Source organism: Vespa velutina, chromosome 2 (genome assembly GCF_912470025.1).
Source record: "Vespa velutina chromosome 2, iVesVel2.1, whole genome shotgun sequence".
NCBI lineage: Eukaryota > Metazoa > Arthropoda > Insecta > Hymenoptera > Vespidae > Vespa > Vespa velutina.
Window position 1 is genome coordinate 7746410 of NC_062189.1, and position 20069 is coordinate 7766478.

A 20069-nucleotide genomic window follows, 5' to 3' on the forward strand; every position below is an offset into this window, starting at 1 on the left:
TAATTCATTTATTTGTTTATATTTATTAATTTGTATAGGATATTACTTTCAATTGGATATTAATTCTTTTTTGATTAATTCTATTTTTTTTTTTGTCTTTTTTTGCATATCCGAAATATCGAACATAGTTTCAAATAGAAAAAGTATTTATATAAAAAAATTTATGAACTATCAATGGTATATGATATCATCGAGAATCGAACAATAATATTAGGCTCGTCAGAAAATAGCGAAGCAGATAGCTTCCAATTTTATTAATTTTTTCCAAGGAAGTATCTTTTTTGTAAAATGTAGAGCATAAAACCACAGGAAGGCCGCGAACGTATCGTCGTTTATCTTATGAAAATTTAGAAATATTTTTTTCGACTGGTCAATATTTTATCATTTCTATGATATATATATGATGTACTGCTTTGCTTTGATTTCGTTTGTTCATTTTTCAAAAAAATCATTCAAGTGCATTGTCCTTATTGACGTTAATCCTCAGCAACATCCTGCTTCTTCACAGGATTGCGTCGAGTTAAAAATTGCAATTGTCAACGTGTGTTTACTTTTTGTTTGCATATACATACAATATGTATATATATATATATATATAACAAATATTATATAATAGATATAAATCTATATCTATATTCATATACATATATATATATATATGTTAAATTTTGATTTACATGCAATGTATACGTGTACAAAAGGAAATATACATTGTACGTGTACAGGATGGGTCAAAAAGTTCCTAGGTGGGTCAAAAGTTCCTAGATTATTTTGAAACTTAATTACTTTTTTTTCGAGATTTTTTACACAAAAATTTTTTTTTCTTTTCTTTTTTTCTTTCTTTCTTTTTTTTTTTTTTATTTCAGATCGTACAAACTACGAGTCCAGCTACAATTACAGTTTCTGGATAAAATAAAAGAAAAATTAGCCTAAAAAGTTTGGAACAAAAAATAGCAATTGATTTTTAATGATCATCTAGGAACTTTTAATTCAACCTAGGAATATTTGTCCCTTCTCGGAGGTATTACAATGACATCGTAGAATTTTTTGTATGTAAACACATTACATTACATTTTTCTGATTTGAGTTATTTTTACAAATAAATCATCAGCAACGTATATTACACGAACGATTTGGCGTGGATTCAAAGTTGCACAGATATTTTTCTAATATTTTCTTATATCTTTTTTCTTTTTTTTTATTTTCTGATTTTTCTTTTTTTCTCTTCTCTCGTAGTTTCTTCTCGTTTCGTGCGTATTAACCCAGAACGAACGATCGTTGTTTGTTCGTTTGTTTGTACGTTTGTTCGTTCGTTCGTTTGCTTTTTTACACAAAAATATCGGTGTGTGTCGCACTATGTCGCTAGCATGAATTCGACCTAAGTGCTCCCGCCCCCTGTGCTTTTATACTCTAGCGTAAGGCAACACAAGCGATGGAGCCAGATATCAGCGCTTATTATCGACACCATATACATATAAACCTATATACATATATACATTTATTTATATTTTTATTTATTAGATTGATTAATTTATTTATTGTTAAATTATTTATTTGTTTGTTTGTTTGTTTGTTTGTTTGTTCCTTTGTTCCTTTAATCGAGCACGCTCGAAAATTTGAGTATAAATTGAGACGAATAAAAAATCTTTGGTATAATTTATAGTCTTTCATTGATTCTTCATTAACGTCTCTAATCAATGTCGTTTCGATGTTGAAACTTATTTTTAAACTACTCCGAAACACGATCCTTAAAAGAAAAAGTTTTTACATTAATTAGCGATTTATCAAACATAATGATCTAATATTTCAAATATATAGATATATCTAATAAGATTTGAATATAATATGATAAATATCGTAAATAGTGCGTTAACCCCTTATCGTTCTAATCGCCAATAATACCGTCGATCAGTATTTGTTTTTTTTTCGTTATTTACATTTTTTTTCGATATTTACATATAAAAAAAAGCGTAAAATAACTTAAGTAAAAATATTAAAATTTCAATAAAATATGACATAGGAGAGAGCGCATTGACCTTTATCATTTTAATCGATAGTAAAATATTTTTATTTATTTTCGTTATTTGTGTTTTGATTCAATATTTGTAAACAATGTTATCGAACAAGAACTTTTTTAACAAAAATTATCTGCAAATTCATTGAAATATTTAATAAAATTTAATAATGATTAATTAACTAATGGTTGTAATTAATATCATTTTTATTTCGTTACGTTAAATACTTTTAATTATCGGGTGTATTCGATTTCAAAATAGCTTTTTAAAAAGCCGTAAAGATATATGGTCATTTTATAATTCATATAATTCAAATAATTACTATCGTCGTTCTAATACGATATCAATCTGAATTTATTTATTCCTTGTTACTTAAGGAAAGCGAGAAGAGCGATCGTTTCTTTTATACATACGGTTCGATTGCCAATGTTATTACGAGTTTCATATGTATATATATCTATATGTACGTACCTATATATAATGTACCTTCTATATATAATAATAGTAATGCCTTGATTGCAATGTTTCTAACGATTGCAAAGTCCAAGAATTACCACGCGTATTCGATATATAGATGCATAGAGGTTCGTGCTGAAAATAGTATGACATTCTAAATAGCATCTTGCACATCAGCTTCGTGAAAGAAGACTTCGCTTCTACATGTATATATGTATCTATCTATCTATCTATGTATCTATCTATCCATCTATCTATCTATCTATCTATCTATTTAACTATCTATCTACCTACGTATTTATCTATCCATCTATCCTTCTATCTATGTATACTTTTATGTATGCATGTCATCAAAGTATAAAAGCGTTCGGTCCTCTCGCGTTCCTTTTTTTTATAATTAAGAGACAGATCGATATTTTTTTTTGTATTTTATTTTATTTTTTCATTTTTTTTTATTATTTCACTTTTTTATTTCTTTTATCCATATTTTTTTCTTTTTTTTTAAACATCAATTTTTGTCTGTTCAAATTCTCACGAGCAGATTTGTAACATTGTTGATTTATTCGAAAGGAGACTTGCGCGATGAAAATGTAGTTTCTAAATCAAACGATAATATGTTTATAACAATGAAAAAGATAGTTAATTTAATTTATTATAGTTATAAGCTACGAGATATTTACTTTATTTATTTATTTATTTATTTATTTTCTGCGCAAGTCTTTGCCCTTTTAGTGAGCGAATCAACGATCTCTGGAGAGTCCGAAAGAACGATCATATCTAATTTCATCTTTATCTTCTCGACGATTTTCTCTCCTTATCTATTTTGATATAATATTTTTTCTGTATATATATACACATATACATACACGCGCGCTCGTTCGCGCATTCGTTTTCCTATAAAATAGACGTCAACCATACTTTTACATGTTATAACACTACACCATGTTTTTACACATAAATATACTTATTCACGAACATGCAATACTCGAGATCGAAATACTTCTTTTTTCCCTTATTTTTATATTCATTCATTTATTTATTCATTCATTCATTCATTTCTTTATTATTAATTAATTAATTAATTAATTAATTAATTAATTAAATAATTAATTAATTAATTAAATAATTATTTATTTATTTATTTTCTTTTACTTCTTAATTTTTTTTTCGTCTTTTTATACAAATGATAAATATACGAAGTCGTGTATAATTGAAGCTGCCGTAATTGTCGTCGATGAGATGGAAATTTATTGTGATAGCAAGAAGCTTTGATCGTATAATAGTTTTCCTTTTTTCCTTTTTTTGTTTTTATTTTTTTGAAGTTCAATCCTTGCAATCGAATGAACATTCGTAAAATAAAAGATCTTGGATCGATGGATAATTTTCGCTCGAAAGTAATGAACCAATCGAATGAATAACTTACAGAGCATTAATCATTATGAAATATTTTTAATAAATTTTATTTTGATTTTGTTTTTATTTTTTTTTTTGCATTCACTTTCATCGTCAACAAAAATAATTACAAAGAATATTTGATTGATGTTTGATTGAGCGAAAATTTAAACGTGAAATTTGACGAGAACTTCATTGTGATTGTATTAACCCTCTATAACCCAATACCTTTTTTGTATTTATAAAAAAATTATATATGTATGTATGTGCGTGTGTATGTATATACTTATATTTATATATGTATATATATTACTTATTATGATACAATAATACTAATATAAATAATATTATAAATAATTTATATAAAATATTATATTATATTATATTAATATAAGTAATATTACAAATAATAATAATAATCATAATAACAATAATAATAATAATAATGATAATTATTATTATTATTATTATTATTATATTATTTACAATTGATATAATATAATTATACTTATTACCTATAAATAATACTTAAATAATCCTTCTCTTTATTAACATTCGAAATAAGAGTTAATTGTTGATAAAAAATTTGAATAAAAGGAAAGAAAAAAAATTATTAAAAAATCCAGATATGTGATTGCGTGCGTGTGTGTCTGTATACGTAACATAATTAGTTGAATCAAGTTATAGAGGGTTAAAAAAAAGGTCGCCTGCAATATTAGACGCTCATATATCTCTGACAGATTTTTCGTGTCGATATGTTACAGGCAATGTCCGACAGCGCGCATTGACCAGCAACCTTGAGAAAAGCTATGCCCGAACACACAGATTCGTCCCAGTGATAAATTTACCTGCTTATTGTCGGACCTTGCCGTATGTGTGTTCTCTCTCTCAGAGCCAATCGATGAGCAAAAACTCGATTACAAAAATTCGAGAGAAATCGGCCGGAAGCTCATCGCTAGCGTCTAACTAAATTCTCCCAGATTTCTCCACCCCCTCAATCCCAAATCCTAGCCTTACCCAGTCGGATAATATAGTTCAGAAGATAGTGCTAATTCCTTTTTAATCGAAGATCAGATTTAAACGCACATTGCATATTTATCATATATTATTTAAACTGGAACCCGACACCATTTACAACAATTCCTATAACAAGTACAACAACAACAATAAACACGAAAAATACTTATAAATTAAATTTGACTTCTCTTTCGAAAGGAAATTGAACGGATGAAAGATATAAAACAATTAAAGAAAAAGAAAAGAAATAAATAAATAAAATGTACGAAAATTATCATATGTTATTTTACGTATGTAATATTATTATTAATGATATAATAATAATGATAATAATAATAATAATAATAATAATAATAATAATAATAATAATAATAATAATAATAATAATAATAATAATAATAATGATAATAATAATGATAATAATAGTCCTGATAATAATAATGATGATGATAATTAAAATGTGACTCGATAAATGACGTAAATTACGTTATTTTCCGACTGTTAATGCATGAGAAGAGAAAGAAAGACAGAAATACATTAACCTATTTGTTATACTATAATATGTGTATGTATATACATATACATTTAGTATTATTTTAATTGTGTGTGTCTGTGTGTGTATCTATTGAAACAATTTATTAACGCGTCTTTCTATTTCTTTTCTTTTTTTTTTATTTTTTTTATTCCGTATTTTTTTTTATCACTAATTCTTTCGCATTTTTATTCCTCGATTGACGACAAAGATACTTTTTTGAATTTCTTTTTTTTTTGTTTTTTCTTTTTTAGACAACTTTCTCGCGAAATCCGATGATGATTCCAAAGTCGGTATCACTATGAGAATTTTTTTTTTTTGTTACGATATTAGATCGATAGTTTGACTTCGTTAATTTAAATTTTCGAATCGAAAATGTGAGTATGTGATAGAGAGAGAGGGAGAGAGGGAGAGAAAGAGAGAGAGAAAGAGTGTACGCAAAAAGTACATGGGAATGAGTCCCACAGTGAACTTCGGTTCTCTTGGTTGAAACTGTTCAAAGAAAGAAACATGTAAATATATTTATATATTTTTTTTTGAGAGAGGAGCGGGGCATTATTTTATTAAACGTTTCGTTCGTTTCGAGAGGAAACGTGCACGATAGATTTTTTTTCTTTATTTTTTTCTTTATTTTCTTTTTTTTCTTTTTTTTTCTAAACAATCAAGAGATACATTCATACATACATACATACATACATACATACATACATACATACATACATACATACATACATACATACATACATACATACATATTCAATAAGGCAGCTCGAGTAAGGCTTTATATTGAAATTCATCATAATGCAGTTAACGTTTGTTAAGTAACAAGAGAAGCACGTGTGATGTCCGTTTTTTCTTTTCTTTTTTTATTGTTAACAATTTAATATGCAGAATGTATCATAAATGAAGTATTGCTATTTTTCAGATGATCGATCTATGTACAATGTATTATATATATATAAATAGAGTTAACTATTTTATCAAAGTTTATATATTATACGTAGCATAACCTTTTTTATATTTTGCAGATTAGAAAAAAATGTATAGTAATAGAAAAATAAACTACGTTTTATATATATAATATTATATTTTTTATAATATATATAATATATTTTTATATTTATATATATATATATATTTTTTTTTTCTTTTTTTTACATAGATCGATCTCGAAATATTGAAACTTATATGCAAAACGTCCTGTATATTAAATTCAACGTGTCATCACATTTTTATACACGGCACCAGATTGTTAACACTGTATGGCTCACGTTAAACGAAAAAAAGTATAAAAAATAAATCAATTCATATTCATCGAAAGAGGTTCTTTCGAATAAATGAACAATTTTGTTGTATATATATATATATATATATATATATATATATATATATATATATATATATACACTATTAACTTTGCGAAACGCACGATAACACCATTTACTTACATATACTTTCACTACTTACGATCTCGCATATATGTATGTAAGAGTATACTTGCGTCTCTCTGGCTCCACGTAATCGAATTTTTCGAGGCATTCTTATGTTTTTATAATTTTGTTCTGTTTTTTTCTTTTTCTTAATCTTTTCTAATTCATTTATCTAAACATTTTTTTTGATCTTTTAACACCATCTTTTTATATTCGTTCGTTCGTTTGCTCGCGAAGTATTCGAATCGTTTCAAAGAAATCAATCATTCAATTTCTTTAATTTAAATAGGTATTCGTTAAAAGGGCATAAGAGTCTGAATAATTCACTGTCTTAAAACATTTGACTTAAAAGTGTTCAAATACTTTTTTGTTTCGATATTTACATTTTTTTACGAATTAAAATTCGTATGTAATATTGATATAATATTAAACATAAAAAAAAAATAAAAGGAACGATTCGAATTCTTTCCGAATCTATCCAGAGGACCGAGTCTTACTCGCAAATAAGTAAAATCGAAACATTGTGTCTGTGACATTTGTAGGATGAAGAGAAAAAAGAAAGCAGAAAATTCGAGAAAATTGATGAAATACCTAGCGAATTCGAGTGTTGCTTTTGTACTACGAAGGTATTTACGATCACAAACGTTCTTCCTCTCTCTCACAGTGGCATTACATACACCACTTTATACCTCTGCATTCTTTTTATATAATTCCTCGACTATGTATATATATATATATCTATATCTATATCTATATCTATATCTATATCTATATCTACACACATACACACACAAATCTATGTGTGTGTATATATACTTATACATATACATATATATATTAAATATATACATATATTACACATTTTCCTAAAATACTGATAGTAATAATAAGAAAAACAAAAAAAAAAAAATAAACAAACAAAAGAAAAATGAAACTTTGAGAGAAAAAAAAAAGAGAGAGAGGGAGAGAAAGAGAGAGAGAGAGAGAGAGAGAGAGAGAGAAAGAGAAAGAGAGAGAGGTCATCGTAGGTGTATGCAATTGCCCCTATTAAGCAACTACAGCACAACTTTTTCATTGACACGATACTCTTTCATTCAAAGCTTTAGACGCCAAACGTGTAGTTCACCGTCATTTCCCCGCCTCCACCTCCTTTCTCTTTCTTTCTTCTCTATTCTTCCTATCACCACCCTCCCTCATAAACCTTCCAACCAACCCGCAATTTCATTTGCGTGTGCCTCGGTAATTTTCTAGGTCAAGGCACGTCGAGATATCGCCAAGGCGGCCACGTCAAGCGAGAATTCGACTTGTGTTTTTGTTCTTATTTTTATTCTTATTCCTATTCTTATTCTTATTTTTCTTCTTTTTCTTCTATTACTATTACTACTGTTACTACTTCTTCTTATTATTATTATTTTTCTTCCTCCTTCTTACTTTAGCTACGCCTTTATTCTTAGCATAATGTGTAGCGCACTTATGTTTCAATCGATATACAACAGTTACCGTCAGCTAGATAATTTCTCTATCTTTATAGTATGAGAGAGAGAAAGAGAAAAAGAAAATATATATATATATATATATATATATATATATATATATATATATACACGTATTTTTCTCTTCCTCTTTACCTCTTTCTCTTGTTCTAATTCTCTTCCAGTTTTAATTGCACATTCGTCCTTCGATATTTTGTCGTATTATATATATTTGGTTCATTATTTAAGTATGACTTAATAAACATCCGTTAATTTTTAAATAAAATTCGATATATATATATATATATATATTTTAATTTTTAGTATTTAAAAATGAATTCTGCCAATTTAACTTTATTTGACCTGTTTAGAAATCGTAAATTTAAAAAATTTTAGAATTTCAAAATGAATTATGGTAATTTAATTTTATTTGATATTTTTAGAAATCGTAAATTTCAAGAATTTTAAGAATTTCAAAATGAATTGTGGCAATTTAACTTCATTAGATATTTTTAGGAATCGTAATTTTAAGAATTTGAAGAATTTCAGAACGGATTATGGCAATTTAATTTCAATTTATTTTTGGGATCATAAATTTTAAAAGTGTTTAGAATGAAAAAATGAATTATATACAACTTAATTAAGTTATAATATATACATATATATATATACATATATATATACATATATATATATATATATATATATATATATATATATATATATATATATGTATATATATATATAATTATGAAAGAAATGAATGAAAAAAGGAACTCTCAAAAAAAAAAAGGATAAAGAAACAAGAAGTATGAGAAATTATTCAGCACGGTTTTATTCATCGTACATATTTACATATTACGTCGAAAAGAAGCTTTAGATATCTAGCTTTAGATATTATATATATACACATATATATTACACATTTTCTTCGTTTTGACCATTGTCTCTTTTATTGATTGTTTTTTTTCTGATTAATTAATTGATATATTGGCTATAGACGTTGCTCGAAAACAAGAGACACATGCATAGTGAAACAAAACAAAACCAAAACCGAAATAAAAAAAGAAATAAAGAAAATACAAAAAGAAAAATAAAAGATTAGAACATGTGTTGTTTTACGCACATCACCTTATCCATTCACACTTTACTATTTCGTTTGGCACAATTGCTTAAGGCCAATAGGCGAATCGAGTTAATTAATTAATCGTTAAATTCTTTCCGGAGTATAGCTTTGTTAATATGATTGTTACTATCGCTATTACTAAAGAGTAGGCTAAAAGTTACCAGATGTGTCAAAAAGTTCCTAGGTGTTAAAAATTAATCTCAAACATTTTCTTAAGATTTTTTAGAGAATTTTTCACGGATTTTCTTTTTTTTCAAATTGTAGAACTACAAGATTAATTCGTAAATATAGAAGTTTAATCGAAAGCTTGAAAGATTTCAAAAAAGAGTGATTGATTTGTGAAATTATTCAAGAATTTTTGTTCCATCTTAAGACTTTTGGCCAAACCTGTATTACTACTATTACTACTACTACTATTACTACTACTACTATTACTACTACTACTATTACTACTACTACTATTACTACTACTACTATTACTACTACTACTATTACTACTACTACTATTACTACTACTACTATTACTACTACTACTATTACTACTACTACTATTACTACTACTACTATTACTACTACTACTATTACTACTACTACTATTACTACTACTACTATTACTACTACTACTATTACTACTACTACTATTACTACTACTACTACTATTACTACTACTACTATTACTACTACTACTACTATTACTACTATTACTACTATTACTACAACTACTATTTCTACTATTACTACTACTACTACTACTACTATTGCTACTATTATTACTACTACTATTACTACTACTACTACTACTACCACTACTACTACTACTACTAATACTACTACTACTACTACTACTACTACTACTACTACTACTACTACTACTACTACTACTACTACTACTACTACTACTACTACTACTACTACTACTACTACTACTACTACTACTACTACTACTACTACTACTACTACTACTACTACTACTACTACTACTACTACTACTACTACTACTACTATTACTACTACTATTATTCCTAATACTAATACTAATACTGTTACTACTACTACTACTACTACTACTACTACTACTACTACTATTATTATTACTACTACTACTACTATTATTACTACTGCTACTACACTACTACAACTACTATTACCTATACTTCCACTACTTCAAGTGCTTCCTATACTTCAAGTGCACGCTAAAGGAAACGAACGAGAACATCGACTTCGAAATCTTTGGTCAAAACAATTTTTTTACGTTCATATGATTAGAATGGAAATATTAATAAAATATATTATATAAAATATAAAATATTAATAAAATATCCATGCGTTAATGTGATCGTTGTATTAATGTGGTACTTGATCTTTGTGTTATAGATAAAGCGAAGAACTTTTAACAGTTGAATGGAATCGATGTTTTGGTTTTGATTAAACGTCTGTTTCTTTATTTTTTCTTTATTTTTTCTTTTTCCTTTTCTTTAATTTTGGTTTTTTTAAAGATATTAACTGTAGGAAGGATTAGCGTTACAAAAGGATAGTAATTAGATTTTGTATGTGCATGTGTTATATTGATATTAATAGATATAGAGTGATAGAAATATTATTTATATATCAGATTGCATACATGTGTGTATATATGTGTATATATATGTATATGTATATATATATATATATATAAATATATAAAATGAATTGTTGTAAATTAACTATAAAAAAGATTAAGTGATTTCATATAGTAATATATCTTTTTTATTTTATTATTTTTTTATAATACGAAAAGAAAGAGATAAAAAAAAAGAAAAAAAAGACCGTTCTATAAAAATGGATTTATATTTCGATTCTGTAAAATACGTAGTATTGACATATCTCTTCGTGGATCAACGGATAAATATTTCGAAATTGATCGATCTTCTAATGAGACTGGTGACATAATCTACTCCATAGATCTTCTTTCAACGCATATTATTCTTACTTTTTTATTTTTTTTCTCTTTTTTTCCCAAACCTTAGACAATGTGTCGATTAATCAACGCGAAATTTAGATTTGAAATATGAACAAAAGGAAAAGAAAATAAAAAAATAAAAAATAAAAAAATAAAAAATAAAAAAATAAAAATAAATAAATAGTTCAGGCTCGGGCTATTGCGATACTTGATAAAAAATTATCAATTTTGATATTGAACGTTTTATATTTTATTAAAAAAAAAAAAAAAAAAAAAAAAAGAAATTTCCTTTCCTAAGTCGATCATTCTCACCAGTGCTTGTTAAAAATTTGATCATGTCACAGATTTTGTTCTAATGTAATATACTTGATTTAGAAAGAAAAGACAAAAAAAAGAAAAGAAAGAAAAAATTGTTGAGATATTTATTATACATGAATGTAGGAATATATATTTTTCTTTTGTTATTATTATTTTTTTTTATTCTTCTGTAAATAACAAACGAAAAACCATAAAAAGCCAATTGACCTTTTAGCTACTACTTATAATAATTATAATATGATTTCTTCGGCAAAGTAATATTTTTTTTTTTTTTTGGAGACGAAGAAACATCATCGTTATAGTGACTTATATAATGAGAAAATTGCGATAATTTTCATATGAAAATAAATACAAATATTATATAATAACATACGGTTTAAGGATCGCCCTACCCCTCGCTTCTTTCGCGAGTCATGCGTGACTCCTTTCGTTTATTTGGTTATTCCGATAAGGTGTTAAAACGACAAAACCAATTAAATGTTTTTGATAATATCGTGTCTTTCGTGATAACTGCACGGCTTTTATTTCTGTTCTGTTTCATGACGTAACAAGATGCATGAAGTAGTAGATAGATAAATAGATGGTTTGTTAGTGAACTTAATTAGTCGGGAAACGTGATTGATGGATTAGTATTGAGGATGCCCGTGTTGACTCGCGACAGAGAAGAAAGTTAACCTCTGACTTACATCCGTATTTTATGTAACACTGTTGTAAAAATAAATTGAAATAACGATAGTAGTAATACCAATTGTTAGTGGTACAATTGGAGTACGATTGATAACACTGTAGCTAAAGGGTTAATAAAAATGCTTGGGTACGATTTTAACACAATACTATTTTCCTTAAGTTCCATATTTCGATATCTTCCATTGAAATACATGTAACTGTGATTTTCTTCTTCTTCTTCCTCTCTTTCTTTCTCTCTCTCTTTCTCTCTCTCTCTTTCTCTCTCTCTCTCTCTCTCTCTCTCTCTTCCTCTCTCTCTCATTCTTTCTCACTCTCTCTCTTTCTTCTTCTTCTTTGTTCTTCTTTGTTCTATGCTAATTACCATCGCGGACATAACAGGCGAGTATTAATACAAACCATACATGTATCACAAAAATCCTTTTTTCTAGAATGTTTCATTGAACATTTGTAGACAGCACAGTAGTAACATACTCTTTCTGTGGCCTTCTTGATTGTTTCTTAATGAATGATTAGAAAATAAAGACAAATAAATAAATAAATAAATAAAACGAAAAGAAAAAAATAGGAAAGAAATGTGAAACAATATAAAAAAAAAAAAAAAAAAAAAAAAAAAAAAATATAATAAAAAGAGAAGAAGGAAAAAAAGAGAACAGACAATCCCTTTGGACGATTATACTCGCTCGAGGGTAAGCACGGATGCCTCTCACCTTTGATACTTCTTGCCTATTGTTTTCAAAGTGTCCAAAGTGTCTTTTCGTCGCTCGCTCTTGTAAAGAGAGTGACACTCTTTTAACGATCTTTCATGCCTTTCCTCTTTATTCTTTTGTTAGTCGAAATCAGGTATAATCTCGATTATTAATGTTTTCTAAATATTTGTCAAAATCTTATGAAAATAATTTCATATAGATATACGAAAATTTCGATCGCGTTGAAACAATCGAAAATGGTTTTTTTTTTCTTTTATTTCTCTTTCTTTTCTTTTCCTTTTTTATTTTTCTTTTTTTTTTTAACGTTCTCACGTTTTTATTCGATAATTTCGTATATGAAATTACGATCGTTTAAACGATGTTGAATAAGAATATCGAACCAATAGATAATTTCACATATTAAATTTAGACAATGTTTATATTGTATTGTATAAAGAATATCAAACGATGTCGATTCGATAATTCAATATAAATTTCATTAAAACACTATCGTATCATTTTAAGATACAGCGTAAAAGAATTCGATGTTTCGATTCAATAATTTTATATTAAATTTCGATCGCCGTTTATATTTTTCGAGAACCGTCGAACTATCGAAGTTATTTCTTTTTTTTTTCTTTAACATTATTACCGTTTGATTCGACAATTCCTTGCAAAATCAAAGTCGATCGATAATAAGATACCATTCAATAGTATCGAGGAATCAGCGAGAAAGCATTATATTTCGTTTTGATTTCTTTTTCTTTCACTTCTTCTATCTTCTTCTTCTTCTTCTTCTTCTTCTTCTTCTTCTTCTTCTTCTTCTTCTTCTTCTTCTTCTTCATTTTAATCCATAAGAGAGTAAAAAAACATCGAGGCGAAGAGTGTGGCATTATCTCTGGCTAACGGGGGTTGATCGGAGGGGGGCGACATCAAGTTTCAGCCAAACTCCTCGATCTTTTCTAGGAGTACAAAGAGTTCAGAGATGCCGAGAACATAATGCCATTGGCGACGAGCGACTTTCGTAATCCCGTTTGTCAGGAGCTAAGATCTCTCAGATCAGCTAGTGTCGGCATAGATCGTATAGTGTCGATTTTTGCCGAAACGAAGACGTCACCTTTACAAGCACCGGATATATCTTCAACTTTTGGCAAAGTATATAACGAACAAGGGAGCGTTGACAGTTCAGACACTTATGCTAGCTGTCAAACACATCCATCTCATTCGCAGGTAGGAAGGTTACCTAATAACCGTTACGTTGTTCATCATCTGATCGACCATTTTTCTTTTTTTTTTCTTGCTTTATATTTGAAGGGCGATCTAACCGAAGAGGCGGATAGCAACCTTTACGTTAATCCTTTGGAAGCAGCGGAAAAGTGTAGGGGAGGTAACATTACTACAGGAGGGGATAGAGGAGGTGGAAGAGTGAAGAAATCGGTATCAGGGGAGGTTGCCCATAATATCAGCGATGTATCTCCTACCGTCGAATCTCTCAAGGATCTTCGTCCTTTCAATGAGCCCACTAAGGTTGCCCTAAACGACTCCATACCAAAGCATAGAAAAATTCGTATTCAGCAGGTAAGTCTTGTAGAAGTATTATTTTTTTTCTTCTTTTTTCTTTTTTTTTTTTTTGTTTGAATTAGAAAGATCTATCATTGAAATTAGACGTGTTTGTTATTGTTATTATTATTATTATTATTATTATTATTTTTATTATTATTATTATTATTAGATTATTATCTTTATTCTAACAATAGTCGATCAAAATTCTACTCCGTTTTTTATTTGTTAGCGTTAAATCTCTAAGTAGGTTTCCTCGACGTCAACATCATTCATTTCTTTTATTTCCATATTATTTCTCTCTCTCTCTCTCTCTCTCTCTCTCTCTCTTTTTCTCTCTCTCTCTTTCTTTTTTCTTTTCCTCTTTTTCTTTCCCTTTTTCTTTTTCTTTTTCTTTTTTTCTTCCTTATTCTAAAAATACAATATTCATACAGCTAAGACTATTGATTTATTATGGTGAGGTTTCCCTCTTTCTCTTTCTCTCTCTCTCTCTCACTCTGTATGCAGTCGAATTTATTTTTTTGTATCTTATATCTTTGATAATATTCTACAATTTTCTCTATCGCTATATGATTATTTATAAATAATCAAATCTTCTGCAGAGACATAATTAGACCGTTTCAAATTATGAATATTCGGTCTGACATTTAATAACCGTTTGAATTCGTCGTTTAATTTTTCAGCAGAAGCAACACAATTTTAATTTTCACATTGCTTGAAAATAATAATCATTCATGGCGACAAGAAAATTTCTGTTATTAAATTGTTTCACATTATGTATTGAAATGCATAAATTTTTCTTTTTTTTTTTTTATTTCTTTTCTTTTTTCTTTTTTGTTTTTTCTTTTTATCTTTGTCTTTCCTAATTACCCAATGAGAAGAACTTCTTCGTATAGTAATAATAAATGATCATCAAAGAGAGATTATTAAACCGAGAAATTAATTTGACACGAAGAGAAAGAAATTACAAAAGAAATCATTTAAGAGTCACATGAATAAAATTCATAAATATAATATAAAAATAAATAAATAAATATCGTCAGCAAGAACCTTTTAAATTTTTCCACCAACCCTTCCCCTCCCTTCCCCACCCGTCCCCTACCCCACCACTCCGCCTCGAAATTTTCTTATAGAAGAATTTGAAATAGAAAATTCATTTTCTATTATTCAGAAATCTTCTACCTCCTTCTTTCAGTTGCGCAAACCATCGAGATCAGAAATGGAATAGAGATGAATATCGCCGAAAGCGAATAGAATTTTTTCTAATGTCCACGCTCGCGTGGAAGCGAAGCGCGATATCGCGGACACGTCGATCCTCAAAGAGAGAAGTCGAGAAACTCGTTTATTTATCGAGTCGTCAAGAGTGTCCTTTGTCTTGTTCGATCGTAGAAACGACATTGGAAGTATCGATGTCCTCGAGCCAAAGAGAGGCCTCAAACAGCGGGTATCGTTTGTTCATCGCTAAATCAACGCTTTTGAAAATGTCATCCCTCAACACTCCTACACCCCCACACACCCAACAACCCCACAAACTCACAACCCCGCAATCTTCATAAATCCCATAACTCCTGACTACTGAATTATTCTCTTCGTCAAAAAGCAACCCGTCATATTTTATCTTTCTTTCTCTCTCCCTCCCCCCTCTCTCTCTCTCTCTCTCTCTCTCTCTCTCTCTCTCTCTCTTTCTCTTTCTCTATCCTTCTCCCTGTTTTTCTCTCTCTTTTTCTTTCTTTCTTTCTATTTCTATTCTCTGTTTTATTTTTTGACCAATTTACATCTAACGAACGTCGTTGCTTGTCCTTTGCGTGTTTTCACTTTATACTTGCACGTTTAATTATATATGCCTATACATATGTATATATATATATATATATATATATATATATATATATGTATATGTATATGTATATATACGTGTATATGTGTATCAAGATGGACTTAAAAGTTCGTGAGTGATTTTATTTAAAATTAGGATGGGCATAAAATCTTTTAAGCAGGTCAAAAGTTTGTCGAAGTATTATGTTTTTTTTTAAATTTATTACTGTCTCCTTCTTTCCCTTCCTCTCTTTGTCCCTTCCTCCCTCCTTCTCCATCTCTCTCTCTTTCTCTCTCTCTCTCTCTCTCTCTCTCTCTCTCTCTCTCTCTCTCTCTCTCTCTCTCTCTCTCTCTCTCAAGAGTATGAATGTTTCAGATATATAGTTAGGTTTGTAGATTAACAAGTTAGGTTCGTGGTTGTACAATTTGATAAAAAAACAGAATAAATAATAACATACAAATAATTAATCTAAAAAGTTACGAAGAAAAGTAAGTGATTTTTTTAAATCACCTATGAACTTTTGGAGCCCATCCTGTATAATGTATGTTTATGTATATATATGTAATATATAGTTACATATATATATATATATATATAACTATATATATAAAATATATATATATATTTATATATATATATATATATATATGTATATATATAAAATATATTATTAGGTCATTAAGTATAAAATGTTCGATTACCTCAAGCACTAAGTTTGACTTCTTTTCTTCGCGTAAATTAGCAGAGAAGTTAGGCTTTAGCATTCCAACCGTATTAAACCATTTGAAACACATCTGAAAGGTAAAGAAGCTGGATAAATGGATTCCGCATGAATTGAATGAACGTCAGAAGAGGAATCGTTTAAAAACTTGCCACTCTTTGCTATCACGACAAAAAGATGAACCATTTTTCATCGTATTATTACGTATGATGAAAAATGGATACTTTTCGATAATTTCAAACATTCGGCACAGTGGTTAGATAAAGATGAAGTGTCAAAACATACTCCGAAACCGAGTATTCACCAAAAAAGCTAATAGGTATCAATTTGGTGATCCAGCAGTGGTGTTTTCCATTTCAGCTTCATGAGACCTGGTCAATTGATTACAGCAGATGCCTACTGTAATCAATTAAACGAAATAAGGATAAAGCTTTGGATAAAGCAGCTGAGATTGGTGAATAGATACAGGCCAATTCTTTTACATGTTGCCCGAATAACTTTGCTCTAACTATAGGGGCTAGACTTGAAATATCTCTGTCACCCACCGTATTCCCCAGGTCTTGCATCTACTGATTACCATTTCTTTCGGGTATTGGATCACTTCTTGCAAGGAAAAATATTTAATTCCCAATATGCAATGGAAAATGCTTTTTGTGATTTTATCACTGCTTGCTTTTCAGACTTCTTCGCTGCCGGCATTAATAAGTTATCTTTAAGATGGCAAAATTGTATCGATAGTTTAGGCTCATACTTCGATTAATTATACTACTTTTTGCTTGAAATATAATAAACCAAACTTTCACTTTCAAATCGGACATTTCATACTTAATGACCTTATATATATATAATAATATAATATATATATTATATATATATTATATAAATATTATGTATTTTATATAAGCATCGAGCAGCACTCTCGAATCGTTTCTTTGAGCAATCAGTTTTGATTATTATGGAAATTAATAAATGGAAAAATAATAAAAAAAGGAAGCGATTTGAAATTTTAACAGTTTTTTTGAAGATAAAAATAAAGCATTTGTGTGTGTGTGTGCGTGTGTGTGTGTGTGTACAGTAATAGAAACGATTTGATGCTCGCAATCGCAAGTGTCACGTCTTCTTAATCGATTCATATACATACATACGTTTCTATTTAAAAGCATCCCATGTCTCCAGCTCTATTCTAATTTACCCAATTTCAAGAATTTATAATATATTTTTTCGTTATCTTTCTATATTATCTCAAAGAAAAAGAATTGTGTTTGAAAAATTTGAATTGCGTTTTATTTTACTAAAAGTTCAAGCGGATCGTCGCCTTCGTCCTTATCTCGAACGAGATTTTCTACGTAAAACATACGTGTCTAAAGTGAATGTAACAAAAAAGAAAATAAAAAAACAGAAAGAAACAAAAAATATATATTTGTAAGTCTTTATCAGAATTTCTTTTATTAGTTTTCTTTTTAAACTTTTTTATCGACACATTCTTATAAATACTTTTTTATCGACCGACAGAGAATTACAATCGCAATGTCTTGTTTTTTCCTTCGGGACTTTTGTACCGACCGATAATTAAAATCAAAATATTTTCACTGTCAATAAAAATTTCACAATAATATCTAATCAAATATAATTTTTTATTATATTCGATAGTGGAAAAATATAACAATCGTATTTGATTTATTTTTTCAAAACTGTTTTATCGACCGATACATAATCACAATGATCTATACAATATTTTATTTGTTAATACAAATTTCATTAATAAGATTTAATTTGATGTCATTATTTTTATGTTAATTTATATATATATATATATATATATATATATATATATATATTGTAGAATAATCGTATTTGATAAAGAAAAAGAAAATAGCTCAATTAATGAAAAATTATAAGAAATGTAAGAGAATAATTTTACATTCACTGTATACACGTATATATGTATGTATATAAAACTTGACATACTAATTGTAAAAGAAATAAAAAAGAAATATAAAAAATATAAAAAAAAAATAATAAATGCTCGCATGTCAGGCAAATTTGAAATGTAAACAAGTCTCTACGTGTCGTATTAGTTATAACACGGGGGATTAATTGCAGAGCGGCAGACCTCGTGCACAATTTATTTGCGATCAGGATAACACATCTACTCGAATCACCGTGAAAGAGATGGAAAACAATAATAATCATTATGGTGGACTACGTGGTGGACGACCATTCGCGTTCGGACCGACAAACAGCCTTGCATCTGCAACTCGCATAATCAATCATCATTTTTTCGGGTCAATTAGCAGTCCTAGGCATTACAGTACAGGTAATTGTTTATTTATATGTTAGGAGCCACTTCTAATGTATATATATATATATATATATATGTATGTATGTATGAATGTTTGTATGTATGTATGTATGTATGTATGGATATATGTATGTACGTATGGATGTATATATGTACATATGTATTATACATTTGTTGTTGTTGCTTTATCATTTATCTTTTTCACGTTTCTATGCATACAATTATTGTATAATAATTTTTGATATTTTTCTTTTTTTATATTCTTTCATAATTTTTTGTTTAGATACAAAAAAAATTCATTGTTATATATATATTTTTTGTTTTTATATTGGATTTAACTTTTTTATTAGATAATTAAATCATAATCTTCCTAATGTCATAGAAAAAAGTTTTAGACATTTTGTATATTATCCCTCTATAATTAAACTTTATGTGTTCATGTTTATACAAATATTATATAATATAGAAATTAAACTATAACTTATATTAGTATATAATTATAATATACTATACTATGTGCGAAAGGTATGTAATGTAATATAATTATATTCTATTATAATTATACTATACTGTAAGTATACTATGATATATAGATATACT

General features: G+C 27.9%; 1 protein-coding gene across 7 annotated transcripts in view; it reads left to right on the forward strand.

The window, feature by feature from the left end:
* Positions 1-20069, forward strand: part of LOC124946742 (potassium voltage-gated channel protein Shab) — a 44416-nt gene that overhangs the window by 21141 nt on the left and 3206 nt on the right. For 5 of the 7 annotated variants that reach the window (XM_047487906.1, XM_047487910.1, XM_047487907.1 and 2 more), the window contains 4 exons: positions 7385-7468; positions 14037-14300; positions 14385-14648; positions 19271-19484. In XM_047487906.1, the coding sequence (XP_047343862.1) occupies positions 7385-7468; positions 14037-14300; positions 14385-14648; positions 19271-19484 (826 nt within the window). The remainder of the gene's footprint in view (positions 1-7384; positions 7469-14036; positions 14301-14384; positions 14649-19270; positions 19485-20069) is intronic. The other 2 variants (XM_047487909.1, XM_047487911.1) reach the window with 2 other exon arrangements.